This window comes from Micromesistius poutassou (assembly GCF_964030765.1).
Source record: "Micromesistius poutassou genome assembly, chromosome: 12".
Classification (NCBI taxonomy): Eukaryota; Metazoa; Chordata; class Actinopteri; order Gadiformes; family Gadidae; genus Micromesistius; species Micromesistius poutassou.
This window is the reverse complement of record NC_140282.1, coordinates 17578147-17600909: the sequence shown is the minus strand read 5'-3', so window position 1 is coordinate 17600909 and position 22763 is coordinate 17578147. Positions and strand designations below refer to the sequence as shown.

Below are 22763 nucleotides of genomic sequence, written 5' to 3'. Positions count from 1 at the left end.
AAGTAGGTGCTGTTTACTTCTTGAACAACCATATCACCTACTTTTCTGTAAGCAAGTCTCAAGCTAATATTGACCTTGGAGGCATATGTGAACGTGTGATAATGATTTTTGGTAGGGAACATTAAACAGTGAACATTGATTACAATCGTCCTAAAAGCCTTATTCAACTGCCCAATGAACACCAACGCTGAAACACTTTATTACAAGTGTTTTACGGTTTTTATTATGCACAACTTCAAACATCTGTTGTGTACTTTGTTATATCCAATTTAATTGTTATTCCAGATTTAAATATTTTCCTTATTTATGTATATTTCTCTGCACAATTCTACCATTGTTCTGACAACCAAATTTCCCATGCAGTACCAATAAAGTACTCTCACTTACTTAAAGGTGACATGTTATACCACCATCAGCCGTTACAAGCCGTTTTGAAAATCTGCCTCTTCTGCCATAACAAGGCACTGAGCGTGTCCACCTAGATGTATGACAGATAGATGAGAAACGTTTGCTACAGTCCACTGGTTCGCTGGTAGACTGATCTATCCAGCACACATTTAGGTGGACACACCCACTTGTGATGTCAGAAGAGGCAGATTTTCAAAACGGCTTGTACCAGCTAATCACACTCACACCTGGTGGTATAATATGTCACCTTTAAACTATACTCAGAACTCATAAGTCCTGAGTCCTCTAAATGGGATTTTCAAAATCGCACAGCGGGTTAAAAAATATCCCCAAAAATTCTTTAAGTCTTTAAGACTCTTTAAGACTTTATCCTTTAAGTCTTTTATATTTTGCCTTGAGCAACATCATCCCAACAAAAATCCATTTGCTAAGTAACTCTGCCATATATCAGGCTGGCACCTTGTCAGGATGTTATGGTAATTTTGCCTTCAGGTGACGCACTCCGTGTATTTTGCCATAGTAATTAAGAGTGTTTTTCTCAATGTACATAAAGGCATTGAAACATCAATAATTATGTCCAATAGATGTCAATTGATTGAGAATAATAAATAGCAGGTATGCTTGGCTCATTCCTCTTATGGGCTAACCTTTAATACACCATATAACCCATATTTTCTATATTTAAATTGCTTGACAACAAATAACAAAACAGATAATAAAATAACCATACAATATCACAACAATATTCACCACACACGTAAATCTAAAAAAATATATATGTATATTTGAGATATACATCTGGGGCCGTATTCACAAAGAATCTTAGGGCTAAAAGTAGTATGAGTGGCGAATTTAGGAGTAACTCCTAAAAAGAATGGGCGTGTCAGTCTTAAATTTAGGACTCACTTACTAAGAGCAATTCACAAAGTATTTTAGGCCTAAAAGTAGCACCTAAGTCTAGGAGAGCTTAAAATTCCTCGAGAGGACTCCTTACTCACTAAGACCTATTCACAGAGAATCTGAAAATGGCTGCAGCAAGAAGAAATGTGTTGGAGACAATGGGGGACTGCTAATTGATATATAGTGATATATTGATATATTATAGTGAGAGATATAATAATAATTAAAGCTGCAAGCAGCATTTTACGGGTGCCAAGCCTAAATCCAACCAATAAGACCCTGTTAGACCATTAAGACCCTGACAGGCCATTAAAACCCTGACACAGACCATAAGACCCTGATGAATACAATTAATACCTTTTTTGTTTGCATACGGTTGACAACGGTGGAATAGCCTCAGCTTGGATCTGGTGATGGGCGAACAAACTTTCATGACGGTATGTCAAAAGGCTGAGAAGTTATGAGTCTTTAAAGTTTGCAATTGATCGCTTTAGCTCCCCCTATCGTCCTATTTTGATGAACTTTAGCCTGGTTAACCTTGACCTATGCTTCTTTAAGTACACAAGTTTGGTGTGTACTTAACCGCACAGATTGACCTCACAGACTTCACATTGGAACCGTCGCAATGCAGTCATTGTTATGTTAAGCCTGAGTTGCTAGACAACCCTGGCTGCAAATTAAATTTGCTGCCTCTAGGGGTGTCTAGATTTCTAGGCTGGCAGAATGGTTCTCTGCTTACTAAAAGCAAGTTATAAATGTAGCAAAAGCAATCATAGGTGGAATGTACAGGTACTTTCCTCGCCACACCTTACAAAGAACATAACTGACAGTCACAGCCAAGCAATAATCATGGGAGATGATGTGACTTACAACCATGCATACACACATTCAGACTGTTCATGCACAACAATGGTGTTGCCGTAACCTAATTATTAACTATGACTACATGTGTTATACAAGGAAACTCATCTATCTCTCACACACACGCACGCACACCTCAGAAGGTCTGTGTAAAGAACACACTGACAGCAGCAGGAAATGTGTCTTACACCAATGAGCTGACAATAATACATAGCACAGAAAATAGGCATGTAAAAGGCCAATGCATGAGCAAAATAAACACCTGAATGTGACCAAATTATCGTAATAACTATTAAGTTAGGTGGTTGTATACAAGGCACTTCGCTATATCTCACTAACACTTTTTTTCAAAACCAGCCCAAACTGTATGTACCCGCCCAATGCTAACTGTTCCAGCCTAAAGTGATGAAAAGTAGCCCAATTGGGAGGGGAACAGCCCAATCTTGCAACACTGGTTAGTGTTTTTGGGGAAAACTGATCCAAATTTGATCAGGATGATCAGCGTATTCTGGATTTTCTAACGGTATAGATTTGCACAGCTGTTTCGATGAGTGATAGTTGTAACACATTGGGTTGGAGAGTTCGAAGTTTAAAATATCCTACCAGGTAGAGAACAAGCGAAAACATATCATTGTGGGCTAAATTGGCAATGGCTGGGGCAGAATGGTTCTCTGCTTACTAAGAGCAACCAATCTGTCCATCAGGAATCCTGTAATAAGTAATAAGTTTGGCTAATGAAATCATAGGTGGAAGGTACTTCTTTGGAAGCTACCATCAACCGTCCCTTGGAACCATTTCCTTGACACACCTTAAAAATAACATAACTGACAGTTATGGAATAGCCTCAGCTTGGATCTGGTGATAGGCGAACAAACGTTCATGACCGTACAACAAAAGGCTGAGGAGTTATGAGTCTTTAAAGTTTTCAATTAATTGCCGTAGCGCCCCCTAAGGTCCTATTTGAATGAACTTCAGCCAGGTTAACCTTGACCTATGCTTCTTTAAGTACTTATTTTGTGCGATGATTGACTCAAGTTAACTCCGCCTTTAGTCACCTAACATTGATTGGGCTAATTTGGACATCCAGCTGCCATTTTGTTACAGGTTCTTGGTTTCCTAGGAACATCCGATAGCATCCGATAGCTGGTCATGGTCAGCTACTGGATTCATGATGTGGTACCAGAAGTAACATACTGTAACATACTACTGTATATATATACTGATACAATCCAGTGCAACAGAAATATAAACAGCTTAAAATGACTTTAATCTACTAAGGTTACAATGGTTGAGTTGCTGGGAAGGTCTCTGACTGTACCAGTCAGAGAACTACATTGTGAATTGACTGCCTACTGCCTTCTTAATGCAGGCAAATACTCTGTTGTTCTTCCCACTTACTGCAAGGATATGATGAATAAAAGTGTGTGGTTCAAGAGGTGCAAGAGCAGAGGCATAGTTATAAAAGAGTTAAAAAAAAAGAAAAAAAAAGACATGAAATAGGGATGATGGTATTTGATAACCTCAGTTGCACATCTTTCCTCTCTGAATTACTGTGGAACCCGCAGCATGACTCTACACAAAGGGCCGTATGGCCATAAGGGCTGGGTAAATGAAACGGCACATTCTGAAGGGACTGAAACAGAGGGGAATAGCGGTAGGCGAGATTATTTTCCCTAAAAGCTATTTCCTAAAAGCTACACACACACACACACACACACACACACACACACACACACACACACACACACACACACACACACACACACACACACACACACACACACACAATGTGACCTGCTCTTGGGGAGACTATCGAAAAGCTAGCCTCAAAAAACATGTTTTCTTGAACTCATATACTATGTTTACTTGTTGGGAAAACACCATAATATGTCACCTTTAAGATTAACAATCCCTATGTGTGTGTGTGAAAAGCTACTTTTGTATTGTTGACTATCAATTACAGTACAGCAGAGACAAATGTGATGTACAACGTGGAAAAACTGTTACTAGGCAACATGCTGAAGTGGTTTTTCAAACCAATAACTTTGGCAGCATGCATGGTTCCAAAATTATAGCACTCTTATAACAATGTTATGGAAAATGGAAAAAGCAACAGACAATGTGATTAAAGCTAGCGCAATGATAGAATTAATGCTTGACAATGATCCACTTTCACCAACTCTGAACCCCTGCAGGGTTCTAAAGCCACCACAGAACCATTGGGGAGTCCAAAAAATGTCCTCCCCCCACAACATCTAATTGGGTACGATGTGGTATCATATTATTATACGTAACGGTAAATGCAGCAAGGCGATGATTTAAAACATGTAGCCGCCGGTAGCGTGTTTGCATACTCATAAGGGAAACCATATTAGATATCTGTTGTTCCCAACAGAGAAAAGATCTTGTCCTGCCTTGGGAAGAATTCAATTTTGTTTTAATTGTTATTTTGTTTTATGTTTATGAATGTGTGCAAGAGACCCACCACATAGCGTTTTGCTGTGCGTTTCCCCCTAGCTGGTTCTTACCGCCGTCCACCATGTCCCTGGGTTGTCCAGGCCGCAGTTGTCGCTGTATTCCAGGCAGCAGGAGTCGGGCACACGGGTGGCATTGTAAACCTCAAACCAATCTGTGTGGTTGGTCACCCCGCAGCACCGAAACTACAGCAGGGGGGAAATCATCAGGAGAGCATCCAACACAACATGATGCAGTTCAATCATAAATCAATGGTGACTGTTACATTGAGCCTTAACTCAGGATATATATATATATATGCTGTCAAGATGGACTGTGACTTAACATCAATTGGCGACTAATCATTATATTCAAACAGAGCGGTTTACTTATATACATGTGCATGGGTGTAGAGATGGGGGGAAAAATGAATTTTAGAAATCCCCACACCCCACTTTTAAAATAAAATGTTTGAGTGAAAATACTTAAGACGACATTTGATGGCATGCATGCGTACCTTATTGGAGGTATCAGATTTATATTGGGTTGGAAAATGATGTTACATTGTGAAATGTTTCGGGCAAATGTTTTTCACAATATGGGGGGCTGTCCCCCACCACCTTAATTCACCATCATATCACTCTCAAGCACTTTTTCAACCTACATTTGACACTAACACGAGCCCCCCCCCCCCCCCCCCCACCCCCCCCACCCCCCCACACACACACACACACACACACACTCATCTGCATACTTTAATTTCCATATTAGCATGTTTCTGCTACCCAAGTTATCAATTGATATCATTATTGGGATCCTGCCAGAGGGAAAGCGAATCCTATGCCTTTCAGACATTACATGCATATAAGCAGAGAAAGCTCCAACAAACGCAGCAGAACACAATACAACACAGTCAGCCAGCACACAACAGCTTAATACACACAAAGTGACAAACACACAAACGTTCGTTCCAGAGAGGGAGTCAAAATGCTATTGCTAATGGGACCCTAACCACCAGCTGCCATGATCACACCAAAATGTTAGTCTGAAGGACGTCCAAAGATCTTGGATTCTGGATCCATCGTTTGACGTCACCCCGACGCGACACACACACACCCCGACTCAACACAACACACACCCCGACTCGACACACACACACCCCCTCAACTCAACACACACCCTGCACTTCACACTCGCATAATTTCCTTTCTGCACGTTGGGTTCTTCTAATGTTGTATCCTTTTTGGTAATATAAAGTAGTATAAAAGAGAAAATCCAGAGCATATCAAAGTGAAAGCCGGGGAACGTGGTGCGTGAAGCGTACGATGGACTCGTATGTGACTTTTAGCATCTTAAAATTTCCAATTTCAATCTACTCGAATTTAAAACAAAAGAAACAATGTCAAGCCCATTTTTGTTGATGCCTGTGAGTTGCAAAATTGCGATCAAATCAACTATTGATGGGGGCGGCAGTACTGTCCCTGAGCAAGGCACCTAACCCTAACTGCTCCCGATGGCTGTCACCTTGCATGGTTGACTCCGCCGTCGGTGTGTGAATGTGTGCAATGAATATTGCCTGAATGTCAGGCAATATTGTACAGCGCTTTGGATAAAAGCGCTACATAAATGCAGTCCATATACCATTTACCCTTAAAATCTCCTTAAACATGTATAGCGATGAGAAACACTGAAGCTAGTTGTAGCCCGTGTACTGTAATGGGCTGTGTCTCAATTGCAAGATGCTTCTTGGGGTGCTTCCTCTGGTTCCTTGGTCGCTGTAGGATATCCCATAAGACCATGCAGTACCAACGTAAGTGATCCCTTTCATCTTTTAAATAAACACATTGGCAAAATTACATGAGTGTATCAATCAGTGTATTTGACCACTTTTGTGTTTCTTTTACCTAGTTATTTGATTTGATCGTTTTCAATAAAAAAACAGAAAATCGCCCACCAGCTAAGCCTATAATAAATATAAGAAGTACGTCCAATGTGACGTTTTTGCACTTGTGATGATACGTTAGGATACATGGGGGGTATTTCATCAAAATTGCTAACGAAGGCGGCGCGTAAGTTAGTTCAAACCAGGCTAACGTTATCGTGGGTTGCTTACGACATTTGTAACCAGCCCAGAACCATGAATGTTGAATCATGGATCAAATGTCCGAAAAGGACAGAGCGGGCTCTTTTCCAGCGGCGAACAGAAGCTGCTTGTGGAGGTCTATGAGGAGTACAAGCATATAACTATAAAAACTCAAAAAGGGAACATCGTAACCCTAACCCTAATAAAAATAATTTAAAAAATTGCAGATCTGTTGAATGCATAAGTAGTGTTAAGCGTAACATATTTTAATTTAATATTGACCATGGTTTTGTAATCAGGGAGATAGTCTCGAGGTTATGTGTCGGATTTGCACCCAGTCGTCCGGGGTTCAATCCCCACGTAATTAGTAATTTAAGAAGGATTACTGGAGAAATCAAATGCCATTTTTTCATGCCATTTATTCTCAATTTCTTTGAACAGATAGGCCTAGTAAATGCAGCCAGAAAAAAATATTATAAATTGACTAACCATAGTATTTATCCCAACAGAAGTGGTCTCGGCTGCCTGCCAAGAAACTCACCTGAATGGAATTTATGTGAATGACAATTTCCCATGCAGCAGTGTCTTTGTCGTTGTGAAAAAGACTTCACTATTATAGTTCACTATTATATTTCTTTCTTCTATTTGGGTTCTAGGGAAATTGTAAGCCTACTTTCTCTGACATAAAGGGGATTACAAAAATAAGCCAACGCCAAAAATTCTACGACATAGGAAGCGAACGTGTGTCGCCCACGTCACAGCACCAGTGCTGGACCCCGCACCCAACTGCCTGTTCCCTATTGTGGTTGAATATCGTGGACAATATCCACGCTAACAATAGATAGCAATTCATTTTATTATTTTATTTGCATCATTTAATCTTAGACCCTTAAGGAAGATATAGGCTGTTTGTACTTCATATGTGTACATTTATGACAAAATCGTGAGGACTAGGCTTGGCGGAACCTTCTGATGGTGTACACTTGTTTCCGATTGATGGACTTCTCTGAAACACCGCTCAAGTAAGCCTGGCAGTTAACCTGCTCCCGACCAGGTTAGTTTGGTCAGATAGATTGCCATGGGTACTTAGCGGAGATTCCCTTAAGTCACGTTAATGGAACAAAACTCTAACTGAAAGTAGTGAGGCTAAGCAAAATAAGCCCGGCTTTGCCTTTGGCTCGGTTGATGGAATACCCCCATTGTTTACTTTGTGAACAGTGTTTACAAAGTAGGTCCCTTACAAGAAAAGTTTCCTGAATAGTTATTAGAGATTATAGGAAGCCTCCTCACAATTGAGACGCAGCCAAGACCTTCGAGGAAATGTAACGTACTATGATTGCGAGTACTGAATCTATTAGACAGAATGTAACCTATGGAACTGCAAGTCATGCGATCTGGAGCTTTAACCAATCAGGTGTGATGAGTTCACAAAGTAGAGAATATACACACCCTCATCACAGAATGGCGGCAGAGGACTTGGCCAGAACATTGGAAACACATAACTTCAAAAAACGAATGACTTGAGAAAAATCACCAAGATTTTATCCATAGCATGATAAACATTGAAATTAGGAAAATAATTCAGAAATGATTAATACAATATCCATATATATATATATATAATATTGACCATAATGTCTTTCATGTGAAATTCAGGAGCTGTCGTGCTGTCAAAGTTTTCTGTAATGAAGATGCATGATATTTGTGGATCAGGAGGAGGATTATGCAGAGTTAAAAAAGCTTGAATTTTTTTTGAAAAATGTGTTTTGTTGAAATTGTATGAAATCATCAAAAAAAAAAACATCAAAGAACTTTCCCAAAAGCAAGAAGCTGTGTATATGTCTGTGTGGTTAATGTGATGTTTGTTCAGTTATCACTTGATATAATCTTGAACATCAAATACGGTTCCAGGGAACCCAGAGCCAGCAGCGTTCCTCCCTCGCCCCGATCCACAGCTCCATCACACAACTCATCACCCCCCTGGACACACTCGCACCCTTTACAACTGAAGTCAGTTCTGACTGCGACAGCACTGAGGAAAACGGGTGCCGTAGGCATCTGAATACACATCCCACCCTCCATCCAGAGCCACAAAGTGTGGCTGTTTCGAGATCATCCAGGGTACAAAAAGTTTAACAAAATCAAATCTCTCTCTCTCTCTCTCTCTCTCTCTCTCTCTCTCTCTCTCTCTCTCTCTCTCTCTCTCTCTCTCTCTCTCTCTCTCTCTCTCTCTCTCTCTCTCTCTCTCTCCCTCCCCCCCCCCCCCCCCCCCCCACACACACACACACAGTGTGACCTGCTCTCTGGGAGACTAGATCGACCAGAGCGGGTCAATAGCACACTTACATCAGTCTGTACGATCATCCAGGCATTGGTCAGGCCAACGTTCCCCTCCGTGCCAAACAGATGCAGGCCCCTCTTAAGATCCCTCTGGGCGTAGTAATCGATCTGGTGGAGGAGACGTTGCACACATGTTATTGCAAAGAACAAACAAACAAACAAAAATGCCATTCAGCTCATTTAATAACCATGGCTGCTGCTCGGGAAGGTGCAGTGTTCCCACGTAGGAGATAAGCGTGTTCGGCGAAGCATTGAAAGGACTTGAAATGCAGCCATTATACATGCAGCAATGAGAGCAGAGAGAGAGAAAGCCAGGCAATTATGTACCGAGATAATATATAAATCTAGCATACACACGGAAAGACACCATTTCTCCTATCCTAACTCTCGCTCGCTCGCACGCACGCTCGCACGCGCACGCACACACACACACACACACACACACACACACACACACACACACACACACACACACACACACACACACACACACACACACACACACACACACACACACAGCTTATATTTGTTTACGCGTTCGGAGATGCAGCACAGCATATCACATCAATCCTATTGATTGCTGTTGACCTTGCCCGCACCTAGACTCCTCTCCACTTTGACCTCTCCCCACCTAGACTCCTCCCTACCCCGACTCATATGTGGCGTCAGCACCATTCACCAGCATCATGCAAAACAAACAGAACGGGTGAACACACTTCCAGCACACGCCAGAACTACTTTAATTTGTTAGATTAAATATTTACTTCAACAAAATACGACTAAATGGCATTTAGCACTGGGCAGTGAATGACTGGTACTCATCATCCCCCATTGTCTCATACTCCATACCCCATTGTCTCATCTCAGTCAATCATAATGCTTTATTATTACAAATCTGTGGCTCTGTGAAATCCCGTAAATTAATGATGCTGCAAATTCAAAAGACAACCCTCAGTGAACAAGGAACAAGAATTGTTTTTGGGGGGGGGGCAGAGTCTTTACAACGTTATCTATAGGACTGCTATAGGCCCCCCAGAGTGCTTTGAGTGCAGGCCACACAGCTCTTTCATAAGGAAGAGCGTGCCGGTTGCAGCGAGTCGGTACTCAGGCTTAAACTACAGTGGAGAGACTCAGAGCCATCCATCTATTATTCACACGAAGAAGGGAACAAGGAGAGATTACATTAAATGTATAGCAAGGCCGGAAAGGATGTGTGATGACGATTGTGTGTGTGTGTGTGTGTGTGGGGGGGGGGAGGGGGGGGGGGGCTTTGGGAAGGAAGTGATGAGGAAGTAAATGATGAGACCAGATCATCAGACAGAAAAACCTTGATGAGGATGGAGTCATCTGATGAGGTGATGTTATGCTTGAAAGGAGCCCGAGAATTTGAGGAGAGAAATCTGCATACTAACATCCACTTGAAAGATGAACAAGGATGCACAAATTAAAGGAGAAGACCAAAAAGCTAGACTAGAGCAAAAGTTGAGCATAAAGCATGCATTAAAGAGGAAAATGACTGTTTCAATTCCTAGTAGGACTCTCTGTAAACACATAGTTCCATGATAAAATACCAGGTTGCATGAAACATTTTCTTGGTGATTTTTGAAAGCCAGAAATATTTATTATTGCTGCCGCTGACCAATTTTCCTGAGGCTGCGGTTGTTATTTCAGACGGAAGTTTGGATTATAACTAACTCCTCTTCACAGTCTTGCCAACATGCTCATTTACATATCAAGTAGTTTGTTTCATGCATCTCTCTAATCAGAGAACACACTGCTAGTGTTTTTGTTTCTTCTTGCAGCAATTTTTTTCTAAAAGCGTGTGATTGTATTATGTTTAGGCTCTTGATGCTAGTCTACTGTGGTGGTGCTGCTGCTGGTGTGGTGTCTTGAATTCTCTGAATACAGAAATAGAAAGCACATACAGTGTGTAATAAATATCCTATGCGTTAATGAAAACATAACAAAAACGGATATGCTCATGCTACAGCAACAGCTCAACAAATTACGAAAGAAGATAGAAATTACTGTGAAACGTTTGGCTGATTGGCTTGGCTGAGTTGGAGATCATGCCTCCCTCCAGTCATTCTCAGCCATTACGTCTGCAGTATGAAATCATAACTGATGAGACCGTCACTCACCGCGGGTTAAGCTAAATCTCCAATCAAATTATTTCTTGCGATGACAAAGCACTTTGACCCTATGATGATTGCAATTGATTAGAGATATTCAGTGGGTCAAAGCATTTTCCCCCACAATCTGTTTCCAATTACCTAAATAGTACAATGTGTGATGCAAACTATTGGGTGAGTAGTTGGACAATCAATGGAGTTGAGAGTTGGAGTCCAATGCACATTTAGGGTTTTAGGGCTGGTTACTTGCCTACAATAACCTGCCATTCCGTCTTTATCGGGCAGTAATTAGATAGTCCTCAATTTAGATAAGCTAAAACAAACTCTGCTTTCAGCATTTTTAAGTGTTTATAATGCATTACAATCATATTTTAAATAGTTTGTAAATCCTTAAATAACACTAAGAAATGATCTTATAAAACACTATGTCATTGTCTTATTGATAATCTATAACTGATTATGACTTATCTAATGAGTGATGATTAATTTAGGAACAATGCTTTAGAAAATCTACTACTTTATGATTTAAAGTATCAGCTATAAGTGCTTCCCTTCATTGTTTCTATTATTATTGTATGATGTTATTTATCCTTTTATTATCCTATGAATTTGGTATGCTAAAAGGAAAGGAAAAAAGGCCCAAATATAGCACATTTTTCAGGTATACGTGAAATCTGAACCCAAAAGCAGAGGGAAGTTTAAAAATATTTATTTGACGCTGAGCAAGGCATCAGCTCAAGCGTTAACAACAATCAACTCCTGCTTAACAGGAGGAAAAGCAAAAAAACAAAAAGGGCACAAGGTCGCTGATGCAAAAGTTCAAAACTGTAGGTAATTCCAGATTAGGGGGACTAGCAGGCAGGCAGAAACAGGGCAGAAAGAACTGAATAGCCGAGCTAGTAACAGGTATAAAACAATTGGACAAGGTGGCACTAGCAGCGCAATCCATTGGCATCCATCACCTTAAACACAGAACAAGACCTAAAATGGATTCTTCCTATGCGGGCTGTCCTTTCTACTGCACGATGCGATGCTGCGCGACACATCGCTCATTGCTCGTCTCCTTGGGTGCGACCGGCTTCAGGCACAGCATCCCTTTCCATGATTCTTTCATTCGGTTTGGGAATGGTCATAACTTTCAAGCTCTGCCAAGTGCCATATATTCCCTGCTGCTTGTGTCCCATAATTCAATAATTCAAAATATAATCAAATATTCAGTTTTGCTCATAGCCAGATAGCTCAATTTTCACTAATGTATGCTTACATCTATAGCAATCAGCCACACTTTGTTTAATTCATATGCATTCATTTGTTCATGTGAAGCAGGAAAGGGGTTAGGCTTGTATAATCGCATGTCTCCTGATGTGGAAATGTTAACTGCACTTCAGATGCAGTGTTTCCCCCAGGAAACGTCTTAGGCAAGGTGATCGCTGCCCAGAGTGAGGCGAAAGTTTTGGGGGTATTTTGCTCAAAGATGCCAATCCGCACTAATGAAATAAACAACTGTTTATTTGTATACAAATGGATCTTCTTATTTGTGGCACAGCTGACAAGAAGCATTCGTGCATGCTCGTGGCTGTATATACAACCACCAGATGCCTCCGTTTCAATTCCATTCAAAAAGCTATATTGGCACGAATATTGTTGTTAACAGTATTACCAATGCATTATTTATCTATATTTTTTGTACCTGATGGAAGTATGTTTTCTCTCCCTACGAGAGTTTTGTACTTTGTTTATGCATAGTAATAATAACAAATAAAAAATAAAAAATAAATATATATATATTTTTTAAAACATTCGTAGTCAAGGCGGGGCACTGGTGTTGTTAACGCCTCATACCCACTGTACACGTCCGTCGACGGAAGAGAGTGGGCGTGTCCGACTCATGGGGTAAAACACGATCTGCGTGTAACGTGCGTATAACGCGATCTGATTGGCCAACGGATCCGTCGCTGCCTGAAAAGTTAAACTTTTCTCAACTTTTGGACGCAAGAGACGGAGCCGATTTGACGGACGGGACCCACAATGCATTTCGAGAGCGTCCCATGTAAAGTCAATGAGATCCGTCGACGGACGTGTACAGTGGGTACGAGGCGTGACTCTAGCCCCGGGAAAGGAGCGACACACACGGCGAAACGCTGATCAGTGTCCCCCTCGGGAGCGGGTCCGTGGACTCCAACCACGCCGGACACAACTTAACTTTGAGTGATTATTCCCATTTACAGCCACTGGCCAATCAGTTACCAGCAGCCTTTGTTTACGTCACACAAAAGTACCTACTCCGCTCGCTTGGAACCTCGACGGAGGTAGTACTGAGGCCAGCCCTCCACCTCAGGCACCTCTTCTGTAGCCCCCAACCCCTAGGAAGAAAGAAAGATGACCCACCCACTGATGGTTTAAAACCCACCGTTTTTTGGGCCCCTTTGAAAAAGTGATTGATAAAATGTGATTGCCTTAATGCCTTTTTGTAATGTGCAATATTAGTTCCATTATATCACAGGTTCTTGTTTGTATGTTTCTTTTTTACATTGATGGCATACTACCTCACTTCAAGTTATATGTTTATCCTGGTTTTATATATTATGTTGATCTTGTATAATGTTTGATCCAAAATAAAGTTCAATATTGCAGTTTCTAACAGATTGTGAGCGTGAATAATATTCTTATCTAATCATACCACGTGTTTTCCCATGCGGGTAAGGTTGCATTCCTAAGACATTCAAACTATACAGTGCAATTCCAGAGACAGATATTGTATCAAAAGATCCAAAAATAAATAAATAAAGATCAACGACTTCAACGACTACTAATAACGTAGGGGTCTTGAAGGGTTGTCATCCCATTTCGTAGGGGTAGGGTTGAGATTTTGGGGTACGGGCAGTTGGGCCTTAACGTGTAACCACTGTCCTGCTCTTCTGTATTGCACCGTTTTCACATTGGAGGTGTCATTGTTTGCATGTGAAAGCGTCTGTCTTGATTGATGAATTTGCTCGGTAGCTGTGAGTTGATAAGGTAAATGAAATATTGATAATTATACAAGTTGTATGAAGTTTTGGGAAAAAAAACATAGCTTATGTTGGTGTTATGAATCGGTCAAAGTAGATCAATAAGAAATGACAAATATCTGGCACATTTAAATGTGACTGTCAGTGGTGTGCATGAACGAGTTCAAAAGAATGTTCATTTTTCTGTGAACTTTGAACTGAACACAACCCATTTGCAAATAAAGAACTTGAACGTGAACTCGTTCAGATTATGTGAAGTGAGCGCCACTGTTGAGGTCCAATTGTGGCGCTCACTCAATCTTAGCCCCGGCTTGATGATTCAGATCTTAGATTATAGGAGGTGATCCACAAAATCCTATATGGTCGGAACAATGGGATGTCGAGCAGAGGGTTTATTTTTTTCGAAATAAAGGAAAAATGAGGCGTCTGAGAAATGGGCAGTCCTCCGCAAGGCAACATCAAAATAACATATTGTGGCGAGCTGCACGGGAAGGACGAGACTGGGGAGCCCAGGTCAAGCAGTCAATCAACTCCCGCGCCCCATACACCGCTCGGCAACGGCAGTTGTCTTTATTAACACACACTATAATACAGAAAACACGGCACACCTGCCCAACACGAACCACACTCTCAATCATGGTGTTGGGCTACAAACTAAAATGTCCTAAAAGAATCGTCCCAGTATGATTTGCGGCACCTGGAACACGGCGACCACGCCCACGGTCCCCGCAATATAATATACCGGTGTGGGGATATTGTCTCAACTAACCTACATATCTCTTTCAAAAATAAGGCAAACTTGTGCATTGCAATGCAAATACGACAATAATTGGCACCAATCTGGCGGCGCACTTAGAAGAGCAATCAACTGAATAAATGCCAGGTATAGCCTATCGGAGACTGGCACGCAATCAGTGCACTTGCAAATGAGAGCCTGCAGTATGACCGATCATGGTGTGACATTATTTAACCATCCATCTCCAGCAAATACGATCAGATGGAGATACATCATTGAGCACATTCATCCAACCACGGCGGATACTGACAGCAGGGGCGCAGATGGGATTTTAGAACTGGGGGGGACCAAGCTGTCAGCAAATGATTTCAACTCAATAACTTTAACTAGCGCTCAAGTAGTTACTTTCGTAATAGCCTACGGGCCAATAGTTTGCACTAAAAAGCCATTGGAGAATTCTTATTTGAAATCACGGATAAACAACAGTGAACATTGTTAAACAAAGGCCTACTTGATCAACACTAGCCATATATGATGAAACTGTTAGTTGTCTTGAATGCCAATCATCCACAAAAACTTCATGCCCTGGGCAAAATATGTTTTATTTAAACATTTGTGTATACACTCAGAAGTGTAAACAACAACATTTATTTACATAAATGAAAAAAAAGCCAAACAAATTTGCTGTCCAATATGTCTATATATAATGTAATATATATATACTGTATATAATCTATATATTATTATATATAATAATATATGTCTAGCAGACTCCCTGAAGGACCCAAAAACATCTCTCCTCCTTTCATTACCCTGAACATACTGCTGGGCAACTTCTTGTCTGTCCAGTCTGTCAAGCCTCTCTCGGTGAATATGGCACACAGCAATGCCATTGAGTCTTTTTTTTGTTTTTTGCTTCTTCATTTTGTTTCTTCGTTGAAGCACCCGCTCTGTCATAGTAGACAATAATGATCACCGCAACAGGTTCCTCTTTAGGACCCTGGGGAGTGAGAGTCGTGCCTTATGGTGTGTTCGATTTACACTGAAAGTCGGAACTTGGAGCCCGGAACAACGTAACCTCAAGGTTGAGTGCTCCCAGACACAAACGCCGGGCTCTCAATGCGCGCTGCATGTAAATGAGTCTAACTAACGGAACATTAATCCTCCGTTTTACCGGCGGTGTTTGTCGCATTATGTAGGGACAGAGTGGGGGGGTCACTATGAATCTGAGGGGGACATATCCCCCCCCCCGTCCCCAGTGCCATCTGCGCGCATGGCTGACAGACACTGGTGTACACTCTCTCTCGCGCACGCACGTACACAATCACTCCAACTTCTCCAACTCCAAGGCTGCCAACCACATGGCCTACTTCATTACCATGCAGTATGCCGAAGCCGGAAAGGACACAGTCGCATCTTACGCACAACAACCATTTCTATCATCAAAATTCAGTCACTGCAAAGATTTAAAAACTAGCCTCTTAACTTAAGTTGGAATAGACCCAAAGTGTGTGAGTTATACACTCTGGTTTAGCTTTCGCTTGCTATCCGTTTTTAGTATGACTTCTCAACATTACGTCTTTCTTCTGTTTGGCGCACATGGCTCATTTGCATACGTGCACAGGACTGGCTGGCTCCGCTTGGTAAAAAAAAATATAGAACCTATTTGTGAATAAATGTTTTGAATTCTAAATACTGGACATTGTGAGCTTAAAACATTTAAGTGACCGTTAGTGACATTTAAAAAAAATAATTTAATTCTTTTTGGACAAAATTTGAGACTTTCAGGGGTCTCATGGGAAAATCGAGGGGTACTCTTACTACCGGTATATCGCTGAACTTTGAACTACTGTCCATATGTTTATCTCAGAAAATTAAAAAAAAAACACCGTCTGCTACCTAGAATCCATATTGTAATAAAACAAGAACCCCTGTGAGTAAAAGCACAATGTTGGTCTCAAATGAAATCTCAGGATTGCTTCAAATCCTTTAGATTGCTTGTTAGGGGTGCTGAAATAGGAAACAAATAACAATAACTACACAAATATTTATATTTCTGTATTTTTACTTTACAGATTTTACTGATTACATACATACATTATTTCTTAACCAACTTGATCTGTTACGCCAGACAAGCATCAATGAGGGAAAATGTGCCCTTCAATAAATTTGGGCCCAGGCCATGACTGGCCAGGTCGTATTCAGCCCAGTTAGCCTCCATTGTCCTGAGGTGTCCCCGAGTCCTCCAGCAAATATATAGTAAATGTTATAGTATATTGGGGGCATTATGATAAAGATTAAGAAGCATTATGAAGCTTATTTTCAGTCTAAGAGGTTAAGGAAAGCAGAGGGAACTCTACCATAGGGGATTATATTAATATTTCAAAATGTATATGAGAGGAGTACATGATAGTGGTGGATTTCATGATTCGTTTGAATGAATCAGTTCGCGTCGGTCAGTTCGCCAAGAAGAGTCGTTCATTCGTTCGTTCGTTCGTTCGCATTTCCGGTAGCGGTGAATCATGATTCTCAGTCACTGAGTCGGGCAGACTCGGCTCCTCCCTCGTTCTCGTTCCAACGAATCGCGAATGCACGTTCTCAGTCCTCGAGTCTTCACCGCTAAACACAGTCAGTGAACGAACGGCGACTCGCGACTCAGCGACTAGTGGGTGGAGCTGGGAGTCGAGTCTCGGCGAACGAACGAGACGAACGACGACGAACGAGAGCGGCGAATCAGGTCGGTTTGTTCGTTTTAAAGAGTCGTTCGTTCGAACTGATTCGTTCGCGAACGAGCCACCACTAGTACATGAGATGGTTTAAGATGATAGCTGAAAGAAGAATTAAAAGAGGGAGAGAGAAGGAATGTGTGAGAAGAATTACAATACAGTTCATTGCCTTTGTGCACTGGGGGAGTTGCCTCATTTCTCCTTGGTACACAAACCTCATCTCTGATCTGGTACACAAAGAAAAGTACCTGCAATTTTCTGCCGTATGGCTTCATGTATCCCATAACTCCTCCAGACAGGCCTGTGCATTGTTTATGATGGGGGATAAACGTGCTGGCCAGGTAGCTCATGTCATCACCCAGAGCTACACATTCCTCTACAAAAACACTTGACATAATTCGATTTGGAGAAATGGCCAGAGGAACCTTGATGATAAATACATGTCAATGGCAAATCTGTCTTTTTTCAAATAAAGCGTTAGACTGTAAAGGCAATTTCTGGGAGGTTGAAACTCTGCAAACACTGCCTATCCACCTAATTCCCAAGCTCTAAGTTAAAACTTCCATTCTTAGGTAGCTTTTTCGAAAAAAAAAAAAACTATTTATATAATGTTCTTATGTCAGCTGTGTTTTATTTAGGAGACATTCACTTGCCCTCTGACAACATCAATCTGGGGGGGGGGAAAAAAAGTAGGCTACTCTGTTCTGAAGGCAGGAGAATGTTACCTCAGCCCTGGGACCTGGAGAGACTAAACTGCCCCCAGACAAACTATGATTTAGGCTACTCAGCCCTGAGAGCAGAAGAACATTACTTAAGCCCTATAGGACCAGGAGAGACTAAACAACTGACAGCTCTGCCTTGCACATCAAATCAGGCTACTAGATATCCCTAGCTTGGATAATATCTCAGCATTAGTATTGTGGTGAGATTAACGTACATTGTGCCATAATGACACGTACCCCATAGCAATATCCCTTGACATTTTAAATTCATGCAATCAAGTAGTTAAACTTAAACAGCTTTGTCTTGCACATCAAATCAGACCGAGAATGCTAGTTCTAGCTAGAACTTGCTAGCCCAAGGACATGCAGTACTAGCTTGATATTCATCTAGCTAGAACTTGCTAGCTCTAGGACAAGCAGTAGCTAGCTCGCTAGCTTCAGAAAGATATCTCAGCATCACTTTTCTTGTTAATTGAGCGTTTTATTTTAAAAACTTCCCTTAGGAATGCTTGCATGCAGAAATTGACCGTGTGCTCCGGCTTCAGTTAGCCCTGTCTGTTTTCTGTTTTGATTGGTTTGTGCGCTCCTGCTTCAAAGCAGTTAGCTGTTAGTTAAAACTCCCATCTGCCCACAGCAGGGGGGATATAACTCGGGGCCTGAAGACTTTGCAAACCAACTCGGGTTTTGTTACTACTTTATGCAAGTTGTTATAAAGCATCAATCTTTCAAACCTAGTCCTTCTCGACCTCTCGCATTTTGTTAGATTGTGGGTTTTATCCACAACAGGAGCAGATCCTGATGAAACTGAATAATTCAGAACCTGAATGATGCAAATGTGAATGCTCTGAACATCAGCCAATGCAGATAGAGAGACAAAGGTAAGGGCCTACGAGATTACATCCATAAAATAAAGGAGTGAGTGGTTTGGCTGGAACTGCACCAATCCAGACACACTCGTAGGATTACACAACAAAGACACATGGCAATTAAATACTGCACAGCAGGCGACACAATAATCATGCCAGTATTAGGATTGCTGTGACAAATGGCTACAAAGCAATATAGTGTACGCTACACATAGGGCCAAGTGCCCCTGTGGCAGATAGATAAATCAATAAAAAGTAAAAAATATATATATATGTCAAGTATACTTCTGCATTACTACTTAAATTTATACAGACATTGCAAAGAGGGAAGGCATTTTTCTTGGCTCCCTGAGGAAACAGTCCATTTTTTTGGTGGCCATGAATAAGACAATACAAATAGTTCTACTACTTCTACTACTTCTTGGACTACACTAAGAGTGAGCATCGCCATGAATTACAATTAATTGTACGGCTTCTGGTGGCAGCATTTCTATGTATTTGTATCAATGATGCGCCTGCTATACCTCAAAACCTACACATTGTAAATGGCCTTGGATTGAGATTGAGATCAAAGCATTGACCCAAAAGCTGTCGTGTTTGAAGCTCAAAGTGAATAGAAAGTGGATTTAATTGCCTTCATATGCTAATGTTGAGTATGATGATGCTATAGAAAGTGAACTCCCATGCAACATCAATGGGACCCACTTAAAAGGTAAACCCACATTATTAATTCATGAAGATTTGACCAGTTAGTTTTAGCAGCACTTCCAATGTCAATGCCCTGATTGTGCATGTTTATGTGTTTATGTGTTTATCTTCATTGCCAACATCTCCCCTATGAAACTACCCAAGGCAATCAGGGCTTGATGCTTACTTTTTTCCCAAGGAGCACATGTGCTCTGCTTCAAACTGTTTTATTATTTAATAAGTATGTATTTAGTTAATAATTATGTAATTATTTATACTTGAACTGTATAGACGGTATGAACGGTATGAACACGTCTATAATAAAGTAGTTCTTCTTAGTTCTAAACGCCAAACAAAAGTCTGTTCAGTCCGTTTAGACCAGGGGTGGCCAAACTAAGGCCCGGGGGCCAAATGCGGGCTGTTGGTCTCTTTTAAGTGGCCCGCCATGAAATCTCTACATAAAATGTAATGTGGCCCATTCTTCTATGTACATTTTACTCAGACAGTTAAAAGATTGCTCATAGATCTCAACAATTAAACAATTGGAATAATAGGATTGAGTACTATAGTATTATAGAATGCTTTGGCAATCAAAGGGGTTTTCTGGTCTACAAACACATGTTGCTCTTTCAGTTTTAACTGGTTGAAAACTGGCGATCTTGATTTTATATTGCCCCCTGACGTTCTCATTTTTGCTGTATGCGGCCCACGAGCAAAAAAGTTTGGCCACCCCTGGTTTAGACACAAAGGACATCACTGGTCCAGCAGCTCTTGTAAGCAGGTCTCCTGGGCTGCCTTGAGCTCAGCCAGCCCCTCAGAGCTGATCCGCATCAAGTCTTCAGCTGTGGACACTCCAAGGCAGCTTTGTGTTGAATTCTCGATGCGGTTTTGGGCAGAAAAGCCTTTCACACTGGGCAGTGGCGGAGCCAGACGAACGCGGGGTCGAAGGCGGTAGGGGTGGCACCTGGGGTGGCCAATCAGGTTCCAGGGGTGGCCAGTAGTGCCACCCCGGCCACCCCTCTGGCTCCCCCACTGCACACTGGGCGGCTGAAATGGGGAGCAACCAGCATGATCTGCACTAGGGCTGTGCCGAAGGACGATGTCATCGGCCATCGTGACGGCTGACCGGCATCACGATGGAGAGCCACCATCGTGATGCCCCCCCCCGCCCACCCGCCCCCCCCCCCGTCAGACACACACTAATCCTCCTATAGTCTCTTCTATAGTTAACCTAGAAACGTTGCAGGGATTGCTCTGTAAATTAAATTAAGAATATAATTATAATTAATGCATATATATGCTATTTATAGCGAGCGACGTGATGCGACGTGACTACCGCGATCTGATCGCATTTCTCGAGGCAGATCACACGGTGCCATGTCGCCAAACTATAACTGTGCGGCTGGAGAAAATGTACAGCGAAGCAGCAGCCTCGCTCCATGAGATCCTGTCCTTAACGGAGAAAGTTGCCTTCACCACCGACGCTTGGACAGCGTCGACTACGGAGGCGTAGGCCTACGTGACCGAGACTGTTCACTTTTTTTACTGACTGGGTTGTGCAGAGTGCAATCCTGTAGACCCGCTCAATGCCAGAGAGGCACGCTGCGGAATACATGAATTTTAGTTTCCAAATATTTATTTAAAAACGAAAATATCTGTTTTAGTGCGTGTGTGTTAAATTAAATGGTTTTATATCTTAAACAAATTCCGTCGCAAATAGGAGGCGCGCAGCATCAATATCCTAACTAAAAAAAGAAAGTCGGCCAACGAAGACACATTTTGCAGATTGTAAATTGTCATGAGACATTGGAAATGTTTCCTGCTCTATGCTCTGTGATATTTTATTTATCATCATTTCTATTAACTTCTGCGAGGCGCATAAAGTAGTCATATAGATCGGTCGTCTGCCAGTCTATTGCACGGATCACACATGAGCAGATCTTGCACACAACGTCAGTCGTGTCCCTTGGCTGTCCACTCTCATCAGGTCTAAATCCAAAAAATACCATAAAAGCGAAGTAGTAGCTGGCCTACCCTTTTTAGCAACCAACGCCATTGTTTCAACTCTCCCGCCACCCCCCTTCATCATCGTCCATCGTGATGTTTTACTGTAAATATCGTCACGACGTCACCTGCCAATTTAGGGGACATCCCGCAACCCTAGCTTGGGCTGAATTTTGTAACACTTTTTATTCGCACACGTGCTCCTAAATACATTTTACATTTCGCACACATCTATTTTTTTGTCGCAAATGCGACTGAAACGCTCGCACTGTCGAGCCCTGGCAATGTAGTGTTATTGCCAGTTAACGGCAGAAATGGTGTTTACCTCTGGTGCCCTACACATAGATAGTTTGCATGTACCACTGAATCCATAAAAACATTTTTTTTCTAAAAGTTACTATTTGAACATCATAGCAAGACATCCTAATGATTAGGCAAAAGAACGGCCGCTTGGATTGTGAGACAACAAGGTGAATAATGGCACGGATGGTAAGATTCAACCAGAATGACAACTATCATGGGTGAGAGGAAAGAGATTGTTGGTTTTAGTTCTTTCATTGGGAATTTCATCACTCAGAAAAAGACAACTGACAGTGGCCTTGTCTTTATAAATGACTGCTGTTAAAACCACAACCCTGGTCAAACACAGCATCAGCTTTTCTTGCAATAGCCATCACAAACACTGAGCACACTGTGGTCAGATATCAGCAGCATCTAGTAACGCTATTAACCTTCATTATAAGTTTCAGGGATCCTGGATAGTTAGTCATTGTTGTTAACTTTGGAGAAAGTGTGTGCGAAGGGGGGATTGAACAAAGCCTAGTGAGGCCGTGCTT

The 22763-nt window shown here is 41.7% G+C and overlaps 1 protein-coding gene across 1 annotated transcript in view; it reads right to left on the bottom strand.

Moving 5' to 3' along the window:
* Positions 1-22763, bottom strand: part of tspan4a (tetraspanin 4a) — a gene marked incomplete at both ends in the record, with an annotated part of 86548 nt that overhangs the window by 5568 nt on the left and 58217 nt on the right. The window contains 2 exons of the mRNA XM_084476700.1: positions 4698-4829; positions 9053-9154. Coding sequence (XP_084332826.1) covers positions 4698-4829; positions 9053-9154 — 234 coding nt within the window. The remainder of the gene's footprint in view (positions 1-4697; positions 4830-9052; positions 9155-22763) is intronic.